The following is a 20,143-nucleotide window of genomic DNA, read 5'->3' as shown; positions in this document are numbered from 1 at the left end:
ACGGGGATTTCTTCAGTTGACTTGGCATTTAACAAAAGCATTGTAGAGATCCTCGCAGTTGTCAAGGGAATATTTTTGCCCTTTGAGGCCATTTTTCCCTGTCCTCTGGATGACAGTGAGCTCAGAGCTGCTAATTTCCAGGAGAGAAAGAACTTGTGGTTTTAATGATGCGCAGTGGAGCCAATTTCCAGACGCTTCCAAACTCAACTGCCAAAGTTGCACCTTTGCAATTTGTCAGGCCCAACTTTTTAACAGCACCAACTGAGGCCTTATTAAAGTCATGCCAAGATGTTTCCTGGAGAGAAAAATCAATTGCATTGAATTGTTTGTCTTCCTAGAATGGTTTGGGTTGGAAGGGACCTTAAAGCTCGTTCATTCCAACCCCCTGCCATGGGAAGGGACACCTTCCACTGGACCAGGCTGTTCCAAGTCCCATCCTTGTATTGAGACACCAGCTCCCAAAAAGATGGAATTTTCATTTGGTTTTTTGTTAAAGCTGAGCTGGGAGATGTCACTGGAACACAAAACATGTAGTCCAAAACTGGGTGACCAGTCTCTGGGTGTGATTTCCTGCCTAATTTTATGCCATCTAAACCAGAATTTTATGAAATATGATAAGATTGTATGTGATTTCTATAATATACATTCTGAAATGTCTAATAAAAACTTGATTGGAATTCTTAAAAATTATCACAGGGATACATTTTAATTTTTTTCTCCATTGAAATTTACCCAATTGACCTGGAGGACATTTTAATATTTCAGCATTTCCCTCTAATACTAAAGAGAAAAACTCCCTTCCAATCCAGAGCATTTCATGGCGATCCAACCGTGATTCTAAGTAGGAATTCACCATTCAAATGAAGTCTGATTTGCATCAAGATGGGAGATAGGTGGAAATCTCTCTTAAGCAGGAGGATCAGGGACTCCCTGATGCTTCTGATCTTCCTCTTCTTTCTGCTGGTGTGAGAGTGAGGGCTAATTTAAGAGAGGAATTTGAGCCTCCCACTTCCTTTGCAGCAATTTGGTTTGGATATTGGGAAAACTTTCTCCCTAGAAGGGTTGTCCAGCCCTGGCAGAGCTGCCCAGGGCAGTGGTGGAGTCACCATCGCTGTGGGATTTAAAAGGCACGTGGATGTGGCCCTTGGGGCTGTGGGTTAGTGGTGGCCTTGGCAGTGCTGGGGGAAGGGATGGACTTGCTGGTCTTAGAGGGCTTTTCCAACATAAATAATTCAGTGATTCTAATTTCGATGGGATGAATCCAGTCCTAAATCATTCTGGTTGGTGTTCTCCTGATGGCAGCCACTGCACTTCCATCCCTGATGGATTTGGTGATGTCATTGCTGCCCTCAGAAAGGCTAAAGTTGGCTGAAGAAGTAGAGAAACTTAATTCCTGTGAGGTGGAAATGTTGCTTATTAATAACACATCACAGAACAAAATCCTACTGCCTTCTCCTTAATCTTCTTCCCCAAACACTGTTGTTATCTCCCCAGGCAGAATGCTGGGTTGGGTCACTCCTTCATAGGATCACAGAATCCCTGAATGATTTGGATTGGAAGGAACTGTAAAAATCATCCAGTCCCACCCCCTGCCATGGGCAGGAACACCTTCCACTAGCCCAGGTTGCTCCAAGCCCTGTCCAATGTGGTCTTGAACACTTGCAGGGATGGGGCAGCCACAGCTTCTCTGGGCATCCTGTGCCAGGGTCTCACTCCCCTTACAGGGAAGAATTTCCTCCTAACATCCAATTGAACCCACCCTCTGTCAGTGTGAAGCCATTCCCCCTTGGCCTGTCACTGCATGTTCTTGTCCAAAATCCCTCTCCTTCCTCTATATATTGTCCCTGGTATGTTTTTAATAATGCACTTCAGTGAGAGAATTAGGACTATGTTCCGAAAGGTTAAAAGAATTCCCATCCTTCTATGTCTGAAGAAAATCCTACAAACAATGTCTGCACCGTCTCTGCCTTCACCTGAGAACATCGGGGTCAGTGGGGGAATTTGGGGACACTAAGTGCATGTGCCTCTGCCATCTGCTGTCACAGCACAGTAACAGCACGGCAGAGAGGGAGAAAATGCTTGTGCTGGATTTATTTATTTGAAACTTATGATCCCACACAAATTAAACAGTTTAGAAGGTTTTGGTTTTTTCAACATGGATTTTTAATATTTTAAAAAGCTTCAATTTTTCAACACGGATTTTTAATATGAATATTTATATATGTGTGTGTATAGATCCACACACCTAATTTGAAGTGTGTAGGCATTAGTCACCAAGCCATCAGTCTGTAGGAACGTCCCTCCAGGTGCAAGTCTCAGAAGATGCTGCAGCACTTCCACAGCCTCTGCATGGATTCCTTCACCTCGTTATTCCTCAGGGTGTAGATGAGGGGGTTCATCAGCGGGGACAAGATGGTGTAGATGACACAGACGTACTTGTCGAAGGGGAAGGTGCAGGGGGGCCTCAGGTAGATGAAGATACAGGGCAGGAAGAAGAGGGTGACGACCAGCAGGTGCGAGGCGCAGGTGGAGAGCGCCTTGCAGTGGCCCTGGGTGAGGCGTCCCCGGAGGGAGAGCAGGAGGAGCGTGTAGGAGGTGAGCAGCAGCAGGAAGCAGCCCAGGGAGATGAGGCCGCTGTTGGAGGCCATGAGCCACTGGGTGAGGTAGATGTCGGCGCAGGCCAGGCGGATGACGGGCTGCACGTCGCAGAAGTAGCTGTCGATGGTGTTGGGGCCGCAGAAGGGGAGCTGGATTGTGAGCCAAGTCTGGGTGATGGAGTGCAGGAACCCCCCTGCCCAGCAGGAGCAGACCAGCAGCCAGCAGGCCCAGCGGCTCATGATGGCCGTGTAGTGCAGGGGCTTGCAGATGGCCGTGTAGCGGTCGTAGGCCATCACGGCGAGCAGGAACATCTCCGAGGAGCCAACAAAGTGCAGGAAGAAGAGCTGGGCAATGCAGCCTTCAAACACAATGGCCTTCCTGCGGGAGAGCAGGTCCACCAGCATCCTGGGAATGGTGACAGAGGTGTAGCAGATATCGAGGAAGGACAGGTTGCAGAGGAGAAAGTACATGGGTGAGGAGAGCTTGGGGTCAGTCCTGACTGTCACAATGATGAGAAGGTTCCCCAGCAGAACCATGGTGTAGGCCAGGAAGAAGATGGTGAAGAAGGCGACTTGCAGCTCCCTGGTGTCAGAGAGCCCCAGGAGGATGAATTCAGTCACCTGGGAGAAGTTGCTCTGTGCCATGGCTGCAGCTCAGGCTCCCGTGGCACAGGTGCTGGGGGGCAGTCATGGGCTGGCCAGCAAGAGAAGGGAATGTGCTACAGCTCCAAGGGTCATGGATGGTGACAGCAGCGTGCATTTGCTGCTGTTTTTCCTGCTACAGAAAGCACAGTGTCATGTCCTAAATCACAGTGAGCAACGTTTGCAAAGAGCACTGTCCCCTGCTCCTCTGCCTTCCCGCTCCTGTTTCAGATCTCTGACCCCTCCACACTGACCCTCACCCCTGAACCCACTGCTTTCCTGCACTGTAGTTGTTGTGACAAATGTGTGCTCCCATTCTGTCAGGGAGGAATCCCAGAATCGTGGAATCATTGAGGTTGAAAAGATCTCTGAGATCGTGGAGTCCAACCCTTCCCTCAGCACTGCCAAGCCCACCACTCAACCATGTCCCCAAGTGCCACATGCACCTGTCACTTCAAACCCTGAAGGGATGGCAATTCCACCACATCCTACTCTCACAGAATAGAGAGCTGGAAAAATGCTACAGTGTCCTTTTATCTGCTGGGAATTGGGAGGGCTAGGATGGAAGTCAATCCTGCCATGCTCAAGCATCTTCTCTACAATATATGGCTCAGGCACGAGATGCTGCATGTTCTTTTCCTAATGACTCTCCTCTAAGTTGAGGAAAGGACTCTCTAGTTAGCTCATCCACTCTGAAACTGGAAATATATGCACAGAAAGCAGGTTCCTCACTGGAAATGCTCTCCCCCGAGCCAGCAGCTGTTTGGAAGCTTGAGTGCTCCCTTAGGCCTGCTGTTATCAGAACACACTCTCCCTCCCAGAATTGGAGTCTCTAACAAAGCAGAAGCTGCAACCCCCTGCCCAGTTTCTCTACCTCTTTATTTTTTAAAGGAATTGTTAAAGTTCTCCAGTAGACAAATACACTCACTGTCTTGGGGAGGTTCAGATGGGACCAGCAGAGGAATGCCCATTTCCATTTACAATCCCACCAGGAAATTCCTTTGCTGCTCATTTCTGCCCAAGAGTTTCTAACTCAGCAAGCAGGAGGTTACTAGCAAGAAACCAGAGTCTGTTTTTCTCACGTGCCTCTTGCCTTTTGCACTTTCCTCAGGTCTTGCTCTATTTTCTCCCCCTTTCTGGTAGATCTCAAGCACAGAATTCAGAATATCTGTCTGCAAATCACAGCATCAGTTTAGGAATGATCCCACTTTTCCCTCTCTCTTTCCCATGGGCTCAGTAGTTTTCCAGAGCTGCAGAAAGGGTGAAGAGTCTACAGCCACCCCGAGGTTGTACTAGACAGAGAGCTCAGAACAGGCATCACAGTTGGTGTGTAGCAGCTCTGCCTCCCTGTGTAGTCAAGAAAGAGGAAGAAACACCTTAAAGACATGGTTCAGTTGACCTTTTTTAGGTCATTACACCACAGTGAGATGATTTAGCCCATCAAAGATTGTCCCTCTGTCCTTGAGTGTAAAGGGAGAGCAGATACCTGCCCCAGGCCCGATGTCTAGGATGCCATCAGCATTAAATAAAGCTGCCTTAAAGGATCCCAATGGCCAACATTTAGCATTTACATGTTTCTGCATATTTTTCAACACTTTACCAAGGATTTCTCTCTGCCTTTCACATAAACAAACACCACCACACACATGTGCTTTAATACCCCATGGCTGACACAAAGAACATAAGGAAAGGAGAGAAAAATTGCTTCCTACAGTACCCAGTTCCTAAATGTTGCTACAACATCAACTTTCTGAGCTCCACATTTGTTGCCTGAAAACGTTTGAAATCATTCACTCCATGTTGCGAGTTCTTAATCAGACAGGTCAGGGAATTGTTCCACTCTTCTTCCTCCTGCTTGCAATTCCCATATCCTTGCTCTTATTTATCTTGTTGCATCGAAACTTGCTTCAGGTATTTTTCAGGGCAGTTTCTTTTTCTTGCCAGGCAGGTTTTACTGTGATGGCATCAATGCCCTGTTTTCTGTCTGTCACTTACACTGAGAGATCCAATGAGGGAACATCTCCAAGGCTTTCGGAACTGAGCTCTGCATTTCCCGCATCTTCCTTCTCCCTGAAGTCACCCCACCCCAGCACAGCCTATAAATACTCCTGGAACATACTGGGGACTAAAGCAAACTGCAAGCAGGTCCCTGAGGGCCTTATTAAGTAGTTTTGCTGGTTGGGTCCCTTGGTTGGGTCCCAAGTCACTTGAGGACCTTTTGTGAGTGGAGTCCTGGGGGTTGATGAAGAGAGGAGAAAACACCACACACTTCCAAGCACTCAGAAGACCTTTGTATGAAACAAAGCCTGAAGTTTCTAGTAATAAAATGGTAAATGTAGGGTTCTACCACTGATCTGTGCATTGAGCCCGCGTGAGGCAGCAGGAAATGTTGCTTGAGATCAGAGAGCTTCAGGGCCAGGGCAGGGAGTCCTGGTTTCCCAGGGATAGACTGGATCAATGCCTCACCAGGATGAGATGTAAACATGACCAAATAGGAATGTTCACTCCCCAAGTCAAAGGAAGGCCTGGGCAGACCATCATATCGCTGGGGATATGTCACTGAGAACTGTGGCTCAAGTTCAAATCAGATTGAACTGATTCTTCCAGCCATGGTGTTAATTGAGAAGAGATCCCCCATCTTTATCTCAGCATTATTTATTTCAATTTTTTTCTTTCAATTTCTTCCCATAGCCAGCTGAGGATGAGTGAGAGAGGGGCTGTGGGGGTGTCCAGCAGCCAGCCAAGGAATCAAACCCATGGCATGAATTTTAAAGCCTAGAATCTAGTCTCTGAAAGCATGTAATCTCTAGAAACAATGAATGTGATTACTGAATTTGAAGGCCATTTCTGCTCCATCTTCAGGAGCTGCTCCTCCAATCCAGAAAGAAAGTCTTATTGACTGCACCCCTGGGTTTAGTTTTACACAGTGAAGATAAACCCTTCCTCTTCTGCCAGTCCTGGTTACCTCTTTGTCTTCCTATTCTGATGGACATATAGAGAAATTCTAACACTTTTTTGTCCATGTAATGATGTTTTACTTCTAATTTTACTGCCATCATAAAGTGCCAAGGACTTGCTGCTGTATTTCATCTCCATGTGTCACCAGTTACCTTCAGGCAAATGAGTGAGTTGTCAGCTATTTTAAGGACATCTCATTCCTCTGCTTCCCTTTCCAAAATTTTAGGGCCAATAGAAGTTTTTAGAAAATTCATGCCTTGACCACAGCCAGTCAATTTGCAGTAGAAGGGCATTGCCCAGAGTTGTGAGATTCTGGGGTCATTTCTACATTGCTGTACTGGAAATGGCTTGTCCTCCTTGTCCTGTCACTCCAGGCCCTTGTCCAAAGTCCCTGTCCAGCTCTCTTGGAGCCTCTTCAGGCACTGCAAGGGGCTCTAAGGTCTCCCCAGAGCCTTCTCTTCTGCAGGCTGAACACCCCCAGCTGTCCCAGCCTGTCTTCAGAGCAGAGGGGCTCCAACAGACATCTCAACCATGCCTGTGCTCTTTAACCATGCTCAGGCTGCTGCCCTGATAAGGGTCCCCTGTGACATCAAATCAGTGTCTCAGGATTGCTTGAAATAAAGTTGATCCAACCCATAATAGCCATAATTTCCTGTTTATTGTACAGGAGTGGTTTTTGGAGGTGGGCATTAATTTGCATGTCTTCCAGTTGTTGGCAGTGGACCTCCTAGGGGAGTATTTGAGCACCCAGGGGCAGGAGGGAGAACAAATCTGAAGGAGACAGCACATTCCCCAGAAGATAGCAAATCTATCAAAATGGGAGCATTCAGACTGACTCGCTATTGTAGGAAAGCTTTCAGCTCTTACCCTGATGAACATTTTATCATGATACTGATATTGAATGGGAATAGTAATGATTTCACTGGAAATTGCCCTGGTAGAGGAAGAAGGAAAGATTCCCCTCCAGTAATTGGCACCAGCAAATCACCAAACTTCCACCAGTTTTTCTTTCCCTCCCCATGAGGTCTTAAGCTCCTGTCATCTTACAAACATTGCCGTGTCCTTTCATTTCTCACTCCTCCTCACTGTCCTGCTCCACAACTTTTTCGTGCTGTTTTTCACCTCTTGGTTTCTCAGGGTGGAGCTGAAGGGGTTGAGCATGGCTGTGATGATGGTGTAGAAGACAGAGACCACCTTGTCCGCCGGGCAGGTGGCGGAAGGGCACAGGTAGATGAAAATGCAGGGCCCAAAGAACAGGGTGACGGCCATGATGTGGGAAGAGCTTGTGTTGAGAGCTTTGAGCCACCCTTTGGGAGAGTGTGTCCTCAAGGAAAGCAGGATAGCAGTATAGGATACTGCAAGGACAACAAAAGAGCCCAGGGAAATCATGCCACTGCTGACGGCTACGCCGACACTGCTGGTGTAGGTGTCAGCGCAGGCCAGCACCAGCCAAGAGGGGACATGGCAGAAATAGTGGTCCAGTCTCTGTCTGAATTCCCCAGTCTGGAAAAAAAACAACAACCTGCAAGCGCATCTACAAGAACAATTATTTCTGTAGCAGAAGTAGTTCAAATAAATCACACAGCAGAAGCCCAAGACTCTCAGGAGTAAGGAGATCCCAGAGGCAAATGAAGTTTTGTCAGAAATCATCAGTGGACAAGGAGCTCAAATTGTTCTTTGGACAGTTCTTAGGGTAATGTCTGGAGAGAAGTGTTGGAGTAAAGATGCCTCTTACGTTGGATGTCTCATACGTGTCTCATATATATAAATTTCCGATAAATTTATATAAATTCTGCTCTCTGTCCTAAGCTAATATTTCTCATCTACATCCTTATTTCTTATTAACTCGCTCTTACCACTGCACAAAAAAACCCCAAAAATCACACCTGTGCAACAGATGTTATCCCTTAGATGCCTGATGAATATAAATTTGAAACAAGAAGTAACACAGGGAATGACTTCAAAAATTTGGAAAGGTTTGTGGTGAATTCCTCTCTTCCTATCAGTAATTTTTACTGCCACAGTGCAAAGCACAGAAGCAACTTTTTAGCTCATGTCTGAAGTTCTTGTAAGAATTCTTAACAAAATGTGGAGAAGCCTAATGCTGCTTTCAGTGACACCTTCCATAAGCTCTGGGGGAATACTTGCTCAGCAGCACGCAAAAATGAGACCTCCAAAAACCCCATTGGTGTTCACCTCCAAAGCATTTAAAAATTGATTTTTAAATATTTTTAATATTTTGTGTGTGTGTGTTATTGTGGCAGTTTGAGCCACATTAGAAATCCAAAATCCAACTTCCAGGCTTCCCCCACCCCTTCCCACAATTTATCCCAACACCGAAGAGAAAAACTTTCAGGCCAGAGGCTTCTATAGGGGAAGGGGGAAGCATATATACATTTTATTTACACAAATAAATACTAAACAAGCTAAAAGCAATTATATATTTTAATTTTTTTGCATGTGTTTGTTATAAATGACATTTTTGTGTGTTATCCTGACCCTGTCTTGGGCTGGGAACACCTTGTAACATTCAACCCTACTTAAAGCAAGGAGTTATTTTGGCTCCTGGAATAGCTGCTAAACAATTCTTTTTTATTATTATTATTCTCCCATGAATTTGTGCCTCCAAAGCCCTACTTTGGTGACTCCTTAATTTTTAACAGTCAGGAAAGTGGGTTTAATTAGATGTGTGATTCTCTATTCGTCTAAGGATGAAAATAAAAGACATGAGGTCGAGCTGAAAGATAGAGGGTAGGGTTGGAAGGATGGCAGCAGGGATGGGAGAAGTAAATAGACTCGTAGGATTCTAGAATATCTGTTTGGTTTGGAAGGGACCTTAAAGACCATCTCATTCCACCCCCTGCTATGGGCAGGGAGACCTTCCCTTAACCCAGGTTGCTCCAAGCCCCATCCAACCTGGTCTGGAACACTTCAGAAAGGATTTGTTGAGGGGAGAGGGGAAGGGGAGAAGTTTCCTCTCCCATTACTTGCATCAGCAAAGGACTCAACTCCCACATAATATCAGGGTTTTGTGTTTGTTTTTTTAATGGGATGCTCTACCTGGACAACATTTTCAGTCCTTTTGACAGTATTTATTTCAACACTGGTGTTGAGTTTGTGCTCAAGAGGCCCTGGTCTGGACCTGTGCTTGTTGACAAAGAATAGACAGGGAATGCCAGTTCATCACAGAGTTCACAGTGTCTTTCCCCTCAGCAAATAAACCTTTAGTGCCTTCCTAATTACAGCAGGAGCTCCCAGCAAGCTGTCCTTTAAAGGGCAGGTGGTGAGGAATTGTCACAAAAGAAATCATAATGAAAGATGCTCGATTTTCTCTGATCCTTTGGAAACATGACTATGATCCCGCACCTTTGCATTTTGGCTTCCCACTTTTCTGCTCCACAGCTTTCTCATGGCACTCTTCACTTCCTGGTTCCTGAGGGTGTAGATGAGGGGGTTCAGCATGGGTGTGATGATGGAGTAGAACACGGCCACGGCTTTGTCCTCCGCCAGGTTGCTGGAGGGGCGGATGTAGATGAACGTGCACGGCCCGAAGAACAGGATCACCACGGTGATGTGGGAGCCGCAGGTGGAGAGGGCCTTGTGCCACCCTGCAGCTGTCTGACCTTTCAAGGAAACCAGGATGACAACATAGGACGAGACCAGGATGGCAAAAGCGCTCAGAGTTATCAAGCCACCGTTGACCACGTCGGCAGCGCCCACGGCACGGGTGTCGGCACAGGCCAGGCGGAGCAGGGGGTGGACATCACAGAAGTAGTGATTGATTTTGTTTGGGCCGCAGAACGGGAGGCAAATGGTGAGAAGGAGCTGCAGGGTGGAGTGGAAGAAGGCCCCAAGCCACGAGCCCAGCACCATGAGGCCGCAGGTGCGGCCGCTCATGAGGGCGGCGTAGTGGAGGGGCCTGCAGATGGCAACGTAGCGGTCGTAGGCCATGGCCGTGAGGAGGAAGATCTCAGCGCAGCCAAAGAAGTGAAACCCAAACAGCTGGGCCATGCAGCCCATGAAGGAGATGCTTTTACTCCCCCCCAACAGGCCAGCAATCATTTTGGGAGCCGTGGTGGAGGAGTAGCAGATGTCTACAAAGGACAGGGAGCAGAGGAAGAAGTACATGGGGGAGTTGAGGCCCTGGCTGCTGATGACAGTGACCACTATGAGCAGATTTCCTGCCACAGTGATCAGATAGAAAGCCAGAAAGAGCACGGAATATATTTTCTGCAGTCCCTGGTTCTCCGAGAGGCCCAGGAGGATGAATTCCTTCACGCTGCTGGCGTTGTCCATGTTAAGGCGTTGGGGGATATTCGATGCAGAGCCTGGGAATGTGGAAAAATAAAGGCAAAATGCTTCATCAGGTTTTTTAATGAATAAAAATGAATTCTTGACCAGAAGTACAGTCACACTAAGAAATGTGTAGGATTAGAACTAAGTTTATCAAGGATGGGGGTTTTTTGGGTTTTTTTTGTTTGTTTGGTTTGGGGTTTTTTATGTTTGTTTGATTTCTGTTGTTGATTTTTCTTTCCCTCCCCCTCTACATGGTTAATTTTCCTTGCATGAGACTTCAGCCATAGAACCATAGAATCCTGGAGTGGGTTGGAAGGGACCTTCAAGACCATCTAGTTCCAACCTGCCTGCCATGGGCAGGGGTGCCACCCACTCAATCCTTCTGGCATTGGGTCCATCTGATGCAGGCTTTTGCTTTAGGATTTCAAAACCAGAAACCCTTGTGCAGGCAAAGAGCTGCTCAAGCATCCACAGGAAATGGAGAAAACCCCAAATTGCTCTCAAAATTGCCCACAAAGGGAAGCCTAGAGAGGAAGTTGGGAAAGTTTGGGACTTTTCCTGTGCTTCCAGTTGTACTGGCAGGAGGTAAAAGGCATTCAAGAAAGGGGGCAAAATTTATAGGTCTTCCCTCTAAAAGTATCTTTCAAAGGACAGATTAGAGTTATGTGATATAATGCAGTCAACTGCAATACGAAAGAAATACAATGTGGACTGTTTTAATTTCAAGAAAGGATGAGAACTTGCACCACCTGCTTCTTGCAAGTGTTTTCCCCTAAAATCTCAGGTGGTTAATGGGAAAGAGAATTAAAGAACTTAATTTGGGACTGCAGGACTGGCTCTGGGTGTGGTTCTGGGCAAAGAGAGCCAGAGATGGTTCAGTGAAAATTTCTTCTTTGTATTTTCACATTTGAAAAATGAGGGGGGAAAGAGAAGAGAGGAAAGCAGAAATAGGAAAGAAAAGAGGAAGGAAAAAAGGGAAAGGATGCAGAGAATGTGGAAAACTTACCTTCTCTGTGTTTAAAGATCTAATTGTTTGTGTAAGGGCTGTAAGATTTGATCTCCTCAACCTCTGCCTTTCCTGGGATGAATGAGATAGAGCCCATTCTTTCAAAAACAGAGAACAGCCTCTGGAAAGCTTGCAATGCTTGCTTAGGAGGTGCAATAATCCCACCTAATTGAATGTCTTGCTTTCCTGTATCAGCAGGTGTATCTGGATGTTTCCTGCCCACGAGAGCTGCTTTGGAGGCTGCTTGGAGGTGGGTGGGCACTGAAGGCTGCACACCCAGCCCAGCAAGCAGAGAGAAGGCTGAGAAGCAAATTGTTTAAGTAGCTCTTCTTAAGCATCTCCAAGGAAATCTCCCACCTCAAGGGCTTAATTGCCTGTTTCTGTAGAACTCCTGCAGCCTCTCCAAGGAAATGTCTCCTCTGCAGGGCTCTTGGGGCTGCAGGAGGGAGGTGTGAAGGCTGAATGAAAGGAAGTTGGGAAGGAGGAGAAATGAATCCTGTCCTGGGAGGGGAAGTTTACATCAGATAGTAGGAAAGCTTTCTTCACTGAGAGGGTGCTGAAGGGGTTTCAGACTTGCGTGGATGTGGCACTTGGGGCCGTGGTTTAGTGGGGGCCTTGGCAGTGCTGGGGGAACTGTTGGACTCGCTGATCTTAGAGGGCTTTTCCAACCTGACTGATTCCAGGATTCCTTGAGCTAACAGGCAATGGATGAGCTGAATATTAAACTGGACAAGCATGTGATGTGACCTAGTCCAGTTAACCATTCCCAGAATCCATCATGAAAATAGGATTTGTGGTTTTCCCAAGTCCCAAGGGGCCCATTGGATCCACTGCTTTGGCTTTATAGTTTTGTGAGAAATAAAACAGGACTTCTAAATCAGGTTTTATTCAAAAAGCAAACCACATCAATCAGGAATCTTCATTAAAAAAATAAAAATAAATAAAAAATCAGAGATCCCTAGTAGTAAGTAGAAGGGAGACAGAAGATGGTCACCTCTTGATGACCCTCCAAGTCCCTGTTTGACATGAAATTTCATCACTGACAGCCCAGTGAATAAAGTCTCTTGCAAGAACTTGCAGGTTTCAGCAAAAATCAGGGAATTACAGAGTAAGGGAAAAAAACCCTTATTTTACAAATTGGGAAACTGAGGGAGGGGAGGAAGTCAGCTCTTGTGCATCTGTGGAAGTCAGCTGAGGTGAGTCTTTGCAAGTCCAGGCTTTCCTATGATCACTTGATCAATTAGGGGGAGTGGCTTTCAAGTGCCAGAGGGCAGGATTAGATGGGCTATTGGGAAGGAATTGTTGGCTGTGAGGGTGGTGAGGCCCTGGTAGAGGTTGCCCAGAGAAGCTGTGGATGCCCCATCCCTGGAATTGTTCAAAGCCAGGTGGGAGCAACCTGGTCTAGTGGTCGGTGGCCCTGCTGATGGAGTGGGTTGGAATTCAATGATCTTTGAGGTGCCTTCCAACCCAAACCATTCCGGGATGCAATGAATTTAAGCATCACTTAAACCCATCACTGCTCTGAAGTTTCCTGTGTATTTTTGAATTCTGATATATGGGCATCAATCAGTAGTTTCATCCACTGCCCATGACTTTGTTTTGTTGACATTTCTTGCAGTTTAGAATGGCCCATTAACAGCCAAGGTGATGTGACCATCTCCTGACACAGAATGCCAGTGATCCAGGCAGGGAAAAGAGAAACCCTCCAATTTATGAGGAGGTTAAATAGTGCTCTGGGTGCAAATAGTCTTTTAATTTAAATAGCATTTTCCACTGGAGTCCTGGCCAGGTTAATAAGGGCTACCAGCAACAACTCAAGGAAGAACTATTGGGTGAGGAAGTTAAAGCTGTCTTACAGTCTTTGGGAAAGGAAGAGGAAGATGAACAAATATGTATCTGATTTTCAGTGGCAAATGCAAAGTGTAAATGCAGAGGGGATGATTCATAGGAGGATTTCATAATAAAAATACATTTTTCCTCCATTTATTTGGAGGATGGTGCTGTCTGTATTTCCATCCCCCTGTTCCAACAGGGCAGTCCCACCGCTAAGAATATGAGAAGAGCTCTGTGGTGAGAGACAGGCCCAGGGGTATCCATTTGTGAGAGCAGCCAAAAAGAGACCTTCAGAGAAAGAGGATCAGAAACTGGACGAGTATTTTCTGTTCAATTTTTCCCGCTCTGGCAAAGAAAATTGTGGCTGGCTGACAGAGTTCCCTCTTTCTAGTGTTCCAGGCTGTTGGGCACAAGGAAGGAGCATGTTTTGGTTTTGAGGAAAACTTAGGGATAAGCCCCTTGCTCCAGAAAGGGGTAGCAGCTCTTTATCCTGGCTGAAGGTCAGAGAATCCTGGAATGGTTTGGGTTGGAAGGGACCTTAAAGTGCATCTCGGGAGCACAGGGCTTTGGTGGGTGGGAGGGGTTGAAGCACAGCAGAGTTAGACTTGATATTGCAACCTTTGCAGCTTTGCAAGACAGGAGAAGCATCAAAATCTCCCATCTGCTCATAGCTTGGCAATTGCACTCAAGGTTGGTCACATGGATTCAGATGCCTGTTTTAAAAGGCATCCAGGATTTGGAGTTGCACACAAGCTGATATCCGTCCTTAGGCATCTCTCCATCCAGCTCCATTTGGATTCCAGCATCTCTGGAAAGAGGAGTGTTCCTGAGTGGTTTCCAGCTGAGAAACAACCACCAGTCCCATCTTATGGAAAACCAAGTGTTCTTATCCCTGTGTGGCACTCCATTTCCCCCCACCATTTTAACAGGAGAATTTTGGTTTCATGAGTGTAAAAGGTAAAAGCATGGGATCAAGTAGGTGGTGAAGAAGAAGTTTGGAAAAATTAAAGCTTTTTCTTGTGCCAATGAGCAGGCCTAATGTTAATAATATATTGTATTTTTTTCTCTTTTTTTTTTTTTTCTGTGGATGTTAAGCCACCTATTTTAGTCTAAGTCTTGGTCTGTCTGAAATTAAAATAATAAATAGTGTTATGGAGAGTGGAAGCTAAAAGTGAAGCTAAATAATGGATGGATCCTGAAAATTGAGCCGAGTTAGACTCAAAATGGCTCCAATATCTTCTTTAGCTTTTTAACCTGAGGAACAACAGCCTGGTGATATTTCAGGTGAAAATGGGGGTCGAGATAACAGTCAGAATGGGATGGTCAGATATTCCTGCTGTTTGGTGCCATCTCAGACCAGGAGTCTTCAGCCACCTCCCAGGAGCATGAATTAATTAATTAGCCTTGAATGATGCCCAGAACTGAGTTTGGACGTGGTGGGCTGTGTGCTGGGGAAGTCTGCATCTCCTGAAAACTCTCTTTGGGACAGTGTAAGGTGACCCCTTGGATAGATGAAGCCTTTAGTGGGCAAATACAAGGAGAAATGGAAAAATGATCAGCACAAAGTGAGAGAGGAAAAGGGAAGTTTGTCCAGAGCCAGACACCAGCCTTGTCCTGGACCAACCCTGACTCCCACCACACCTAAAGGAGTGTTTAGTTTTTAAAAAACATTCTTCCCATGAGTCAAAGATAGGGCAGAGAAGGCAAAACTAAAATATCAAGAAGAGGCCTCCTCCAGCAGCAGGTGGAGGCAAAAGTCATAGCATGAGCCACTGGAAGCCTCAGCAGACCCAAACTCCAACAGCAGCTCAGTCATTACATCTATTTCCATCCCAAATTACCCTTCCCAAAAGAAGGCCCTCCCCTGGGAGCAGCCACCCAAGGGTCTTCAGCTTAACAAGCCCTTCTGGGCATCCTGAAGAAGCCTCTAAAGATCTTGGGACCCTCTCAGGAAGCTCATGGCAGACCTACTTCATCCTTCTAACAAGCCCCTGGGGACCAGTTCACAGACACTAAGGAGAAGGCAACTTTCCTCCTTGTTAAAGGAAAGGAGAACTTGTGGAGCACTTTACTTTGTGACAACTTCTCCTCAGCCTGAAGTTCCTCACTTCTGCCTTTGGGTGAGGGAAAGGGACATCAGCACCTTATTTCTCTTGGAGAACTTCTTGGCACCTGCCTGAATCAGCAGTGGAGTGGGGAGTGGTGTGAGCTCCTCAGTGTGACCTGGAAGCAGTCAAGGAACACCAAGGACAACAAGGAGATCCACGTCCTGAGGTAGTGCTGGGGAATCACACCTGAGGAGAGGCTGAGCAATAGGGCATCTGATGGAATTCAGTCTATCTCCATCGAAAGAAATGTCCAAAAGGAAATAAAAAGCCCCAAGTTCTGTCCTTGGCCACTGTTTCATGTTCTGTGCTGAGCTGAGCAAAGGGAAACAGCACCTCTGGTTTTTAATAGAATCTAGAGAAGAAAATTTACATTAAGGTAAGACTCAGAAGATGAATTTAAACAGGTCATTTAATGTGTGCTTTATGTATACAGGGAAGTGTATTCAGGGAAGGATATGAAGTTATACGTGACTATCTTGGGGTCTAGAGGTGGCCAACAAATGAGTTAGTGCATCATTTCATGATTCAGCCAAAATATTGAGATATATAACATAAGTTTGTTGAGAATTAGTAAAACTTTATATTTTATCTTGGCTTTGAAAGTATTTTTCATTTAGTATTGCACATTAGAATTCATGCTCACCAAACACTCTGGAAATACAGCTTTCAGTCAAATTGCCTACCAAAAATGGAAAAGAAAGCAAAGAGTTCTGGTTAACCAAAGAGAGGGATGGTTTTAAGATGATGCCAGAAGATCTAAAATATCCAAAAACTGATGGTTTTAAGTAGCTGCAAATATTTAGATGGGAAATGCAACCACTGCATGCAGGTTGTACTGCCATTGAGAGACCTGGAAAGGCTGGAGAAATGGGTCAGGAGGGACCTCCTGGGGTTCAACCAAGTGCTGCAGCCTGGGAGGAATAACCCCAGGCAGCAGGAAAGGCTGGAGTGTGACCTGCTGGGACAGCGGGCTGCCCATGAGCCAGTCCGTGTGTGAAAGAAGGTCAAGATCCTCCTGGGCTGCTCTAGGAAAAGCATTGCCTGCAGGTCAGAGCCACAGCTGGGGTTAGATGGGGCTTGGAGCCAGCTGGTCTAGTGGAAAGTGTCCCTGCCCATGGCAGGGGGTTGAAACAAGATCATCTTTAAGGTCTCTGCCAACCCAAACCACTCTGTGATTCTATGATGCTACAACCCAGTTGAAACATAAAAAAAAGCTTTATTTCCATAAAGGCAATCAAGACTGAAACCCCAGAAAGGTTGTGGGGTGCCCATGGTTAAAGCTATTCAGAGTGGACTCACTCCTTGGCAGCCTGTCTGGTTGCCCTGGCTTTGAGCAGGACTAGGTCATCTCCAGAAGTCCCACCGAATTTCCACCATCCTGTGATTGTGTGTGAAGATCCAGAGTGTCCCCCTCTCTGGCTCTTGGACACCTTTTCCCTTGTTTTGCCCAGTGGCATCATGGCAGGTAGAGAGTAAGAGTCGAGGTCGAGTAAGTGGGCAAGAAGTTTGTACGTGAGACAAGAGTGATGCAACTTTATTAGTGGACAGAGTTTGAGAGCAGACTAATTAATTTTTCAGCTGTAACAACGTCCCAAATGCTCTTGGAGGCAACAGTCTCCAAGACCTCCCAGACTCACAGAATCAAAGAATATGCTGAGTTGGAAGGGAAGGATCATGGAGTCCAGCTGCTGGCCCTGCACAGGACCATTCCCAAGTCACACCACGAGCAGGAGAGTATTGTCCAAACACTCCTTGAGCTCTGTCAGCCTTGGTGCTGTGACCACTGCACTGTTCAGTGCCCAGCCACCCGCTGAGAGAAGAACCTTTTTCTAACATCCAACCTAAAGCTCCCCTGACACAACTTCAGGCCATTGCCTTGGGTTCTGTCCCTGGTCACCACAAGAGATCAGTGTCTACCCCTCCTCTTCCCCTCCCCAGGAAGTTGTAACTGCAATGAGGACTCCCCTCAGTCTCCTCTACATGAGACATTCTCCATAAAGAGAAAAAACCCAGGGAAACAATAGAAGGTAGCCTTTCATCAGTACATTGTCCTCCTGATGAAGCTGCTGAGGGCGTTGTTCACCTCCTGGTTCCTCAGGCTGTAAAGCACAGGGTTCACCAAGGGCACTACGATGGTGGAGAAGACAGATGCCACTTTCTTGCTGCTCAGCGAGTGGGCCGAGCTGGGCTGCATGTAGTTAAAGGCGAGAGACACGTAGAAGATGCCGAGGGCTGCCAGGTGGGCGGCGCAGGTGGAGCAGGCCTTGCGCCGGCCCGCGCCGGGGCCCATCCTGCCCACGGCCACCGCGGCGCAGGCGTAGGAGCCGAGGATGAGCAGGTTGGTGGCAACGATGTTGAACCCCGCCAGGACAAACACCAGAGCCTCGTTGAGGCGCGTGTCCGTGGAGGCGACGAGGAAGAGCGGTGGCCCGTCGCAGTAGAAGTGGTCGATGAGCAGTGGGCCGCAGAAAGACAGCCGGAGTGCCGCGCCAGTGTGGGCGGCCGCGCTCAGCAGCCCCACAAGGAAACAACCGGCCACCAGCCTCGTGCAGAGCACGGGGGACACGATGAGCTCGTAGAGAAGGGGCTTGGAGACGGCCACGTAGCGGTCGTAGGCCATGGCTGCCAGCAGGTAAACCTCGGCCGTGCAGAACGCCACGTAGAAGTAGAGCTGTGCAAGGCAGCCGGCAAAATGTTTCACAAATATCCTGCTCACGGTTGCAACCCTGTACCCTTATTCACACTGATGAATTTTCCTGTATTTCAAACTATTACTTCATTTCAAACACCCTAAGCCTACAGTTAATACAAGGTTTCACCACCTAATGAAAGCATTTAAAAACCCAGAGCCCCTTGTAATTAAGTAATAGAGAATTTATTCATTTCTTAAGATTTCTCTTCTCCTGCAGCTTCTGAGGTGAAATACACTCCAGGAATGTGTCTGCAGCTTGCCTTTGGTCAGTAAATATTCTTGTTTTGGGATCTGTGTAACTGGGAGAACAGTGATCAGATATTGCCACTGGATTAGATATTTCCAACCCTTGTAATTGAAACCTTCCCTCAGTTCCTCATCCTGTTGATATACATTCAATTCCTCTACAGTCTTCACCCAGACTTGAAACTGCAGACTCTTGTGCCATTGAATCTGCATGAATTCCTGGGTAAAAGTGTTCTCCAACATGTATTGTCCTTTTTCTCCTCTTCTCTTCCTCTTTGCTGCATTTTTAAGCAATAAGTTGTTAATAAAATCCTTAATTTTCCTGCCTTACCTCAGAGTTTCCTCAGTTTTTCAGAGTTCTCCTCCATCCCAGGGAAACTACAGGCAGGTAGCACCATCAGGCAGGGGTTGGTGGAAGATTTTGTCCATGCACAAGTTGATTTCATTGTTAACAGAGACTGGGGCTCTAAAACATGCCTCCAACACCTGTGTGCTCTCACCTAACCTTCCTCTGGGCTCAGGGGAGAGAAACCTTCCCAACTGAGGTCTTCTCCTGCTGTGACCGTGGCCTAAAGCTGTGCCATCCACTTGGCCCTCTGGAGGTGCACAGTTCTCCCTGCTAACTGCAAAGGGAGCCCAGAAAAGGAGTTTTGAGGCCAGAGGAGGAGTTTTGAGTCCCCCAAAATGAGTTTGGCTTGCAGCATCTACTTTTTAGAAGGTCAGTCACAAGCTGCAGTTCCTATCCAACTGCTGGAGCTGCAGAGGACGCCCGAGACTGGGCGAGGTGTTGTTGTGCTGTGACAGCAGTTCTGAGCTGTCTGATCCCTCTCCTTAGGGCACTTCGCAGCTCTTTGTTCCTCAGGCTGTAGATGATGGGGTTGAGCAGGGGGGTGAGGATTCCATAGAGCATGGAAACGATCCTATCCCGCTGAGGTGAGTAGGTGGAGGAAGGGCGCACGTAGGTGCAGATGGTGGTCCCATAGAAAAGGCAAACCACGGTCAGGTGAGAAGCACAGGTGGAGAAGGCTTTGTGCCTGCTCTGGGAGGAGTTCGTGGCCAGGATGGCCAGGAGGATGTAGAGATAAGAGATGAGAGTGAGCACAAAGGCGCCGCTCCCCAGCACCCCAGCGACTGCCAGAATCACCAGTTCCCTGCTCCAAGTAGACGAGCAGGAGAGGCCCAGCACAGGAGGAATGTCACAGTAATATTGGTCCACTTGATTGGAGTCACAAAAAACCAGGGTAAAAACCAAAGAGGTGTGCAGGAGGGAGTTCAAAAACCCTACCAGCCAGGTGCCAATGGCCAGGTGAGCACACAGCTTCATCCTCATGATGTTCAGGTACTTCAGGGGGTGGCATACGGCGACGTAGCGGTCGTAGGCCATGACAGCCAAGAGGAAGATCTCTGTGCCTACCACATGAATGAGGAAAAAGAGCTGGAAGAGGCAGCCCTTGAAGGAAATGCCCTTGTTGTCAAGCAACAAGGCCCCCAGCATCTTGGGCACGGTGATAGTAGGACATAAGATATCCAGCAAGGCTAAGTTGCCCAGGAAGAAGTACATGGGGTTGTGCAGGCGGGTGTCTGTGCTGACAGCAAGGAGGATTGTGATGTTGCCTGCCATGGTGGCCAAATAAATGGTCAGGAACAGCACAAAGAGGAGCAAACGGACGTGTGGAGCATCAGAAAGGCCGATGAGAATGAATTCAGACACTGCTGAGAGGTTGTGCCTCTGCATCTTGTCTTTCGTTCTGGAAAGGAGACAGAG

The 20,143-nt window shown here is 47.1% G+C and overlaps 4 protein-coding genes across 5 annotated transcripts; all 4 read right to left on the bottom strand.

Moving 5' to 3' along the window:
- Nucleotides 1-2,315: 2,315 nt before the first annotated feature.
- On the bottom strand, nucleotides 2,316-3,371 carry LOC113991974 (olfactory receptor 1509-like). Its single transcript, XM_027728792.2, has one exon. It carries the CDS (start codon nucleotides 3,240-3,242, stop codon nucleotides 2,316-2,318), a length of 927 nt encoding a protein of 308 aa, XP_027584593.2. The 5' UTR covers nucleotides 3,243-3,371.
- A 3,891-nt stretch (nucleotides 3,372-7,262) lies between these two features.
- Nucleotides 7,263-10,618, bottom strand: LOC113991973 (olfactory receptor 4S2-like). Of its 2 annotated transcripts, XM_039386038.1 has the most exons (2): nucleotides 9,621-10,574; nucleotides 7,263-7,319 (listed from the first exon to the last, which is right to left on the bottom strand). In XM_039386038.1, exons 1-2 carry the CDS (start codon nucleotides 10,491-10,493, stop codon nucleotides 7,263-7,265), a joined length of 930 nt encoding a protein of 309 aa, XP_039241972.1. In that variant the 5' UTR covers nucleotides 10,494-10,574. The 2 variants fall into 2 exon arrangements, with proteins under 2 accessions (XP_039241972.1, XP_027584592.2); XM_027728791.2 differs by lacking the exon at nucleotides 7,263-7,319 and having other exon boundaries at nucleotides 9,219-10,618.
- A 6,838-nt stretch (nucleotides 10,619-17,456) lies between these two features.
- On the bottom strand, nucleotides 17,457-18,220 carry LOC113991923 (olfactory receptor 151-like). The gene is made up of 2 exons (XM_027728662.2): nucleotides 18,216-18,220; nucleotides 17,457-18,148 (listed from the first exon to the last, which is right to left on the bottom strand). Exons 1-2 carry the CDS (start codon nucleotides 18,218-18,220, stop codon nucleotides 17,479-17,481), a joined length of 675 nt encoding a protein of 224 aa, XP_027584463.1. The 3' UTR covers nucleotides 17,457-17,478.
- An 897-nt stretch (nucleotides 18,221-19,117) lies between these two features.
- LOC113991924 (olfactory receptor 5V1-like) lies at nucleotides 19,118-20,143 on the bottom strand. Its single transcript, XM_027728663.2, has one exon. It carries the CDS (start codon nucleotides 20,111-20,113, stop codon nucleotides 19,118-19,120), a length of 996 nt encoding a protein of 331 aa, XP_027584464.1. The 5' UTR covers nucleotides 20,114-20,143.

Source organism: Pipra filicauda, unplaced genomic scaffold (assembly GCF_003945595.2).
Source record: "Pipra filicauda isolate LSUMZ 115617 unplaced genomic scaffold, ASM394559v2 scaffold45_size4122338_pilon, whole genome shotgun sequence".
Taxonomy (NCBI): Eukaryota; Metazoa; Chordata; class Aves; order Passeriformes; family Pipridae; genus Pipra; species Pipra filicauda.
The sequence above is the reverse complement of the archived record's forward strand: the minus strand, read 5'-3'. Positions and strand labels throughout refer to the sequence as shown.

Excerpts from the sequence above, each read along its gene's own strand:
- LOC113991974 (XM_027728792.2), bottom strand. The coding sequence starts at position 3,242 with ATGGCACAGAGCAACTTCTCCCAGGTGACTGAATTCATCCTCCTGGGG.
- LOC113991973 (XM_027728791.2), bottom strand. The coding sequence starts at position 10,493 with ATGGACAACGCCAGCAGCGTGAAGGAATTCATCCTCCTGGGCCTCTCG.
- LOC113991924 (XM_027728663.2), bottom strand. The coding sequence starts at position 20,113 with ATGCAGAGGCACAACCTCTCAGCAGTGTCTGAATTCATTCTCATCGGC.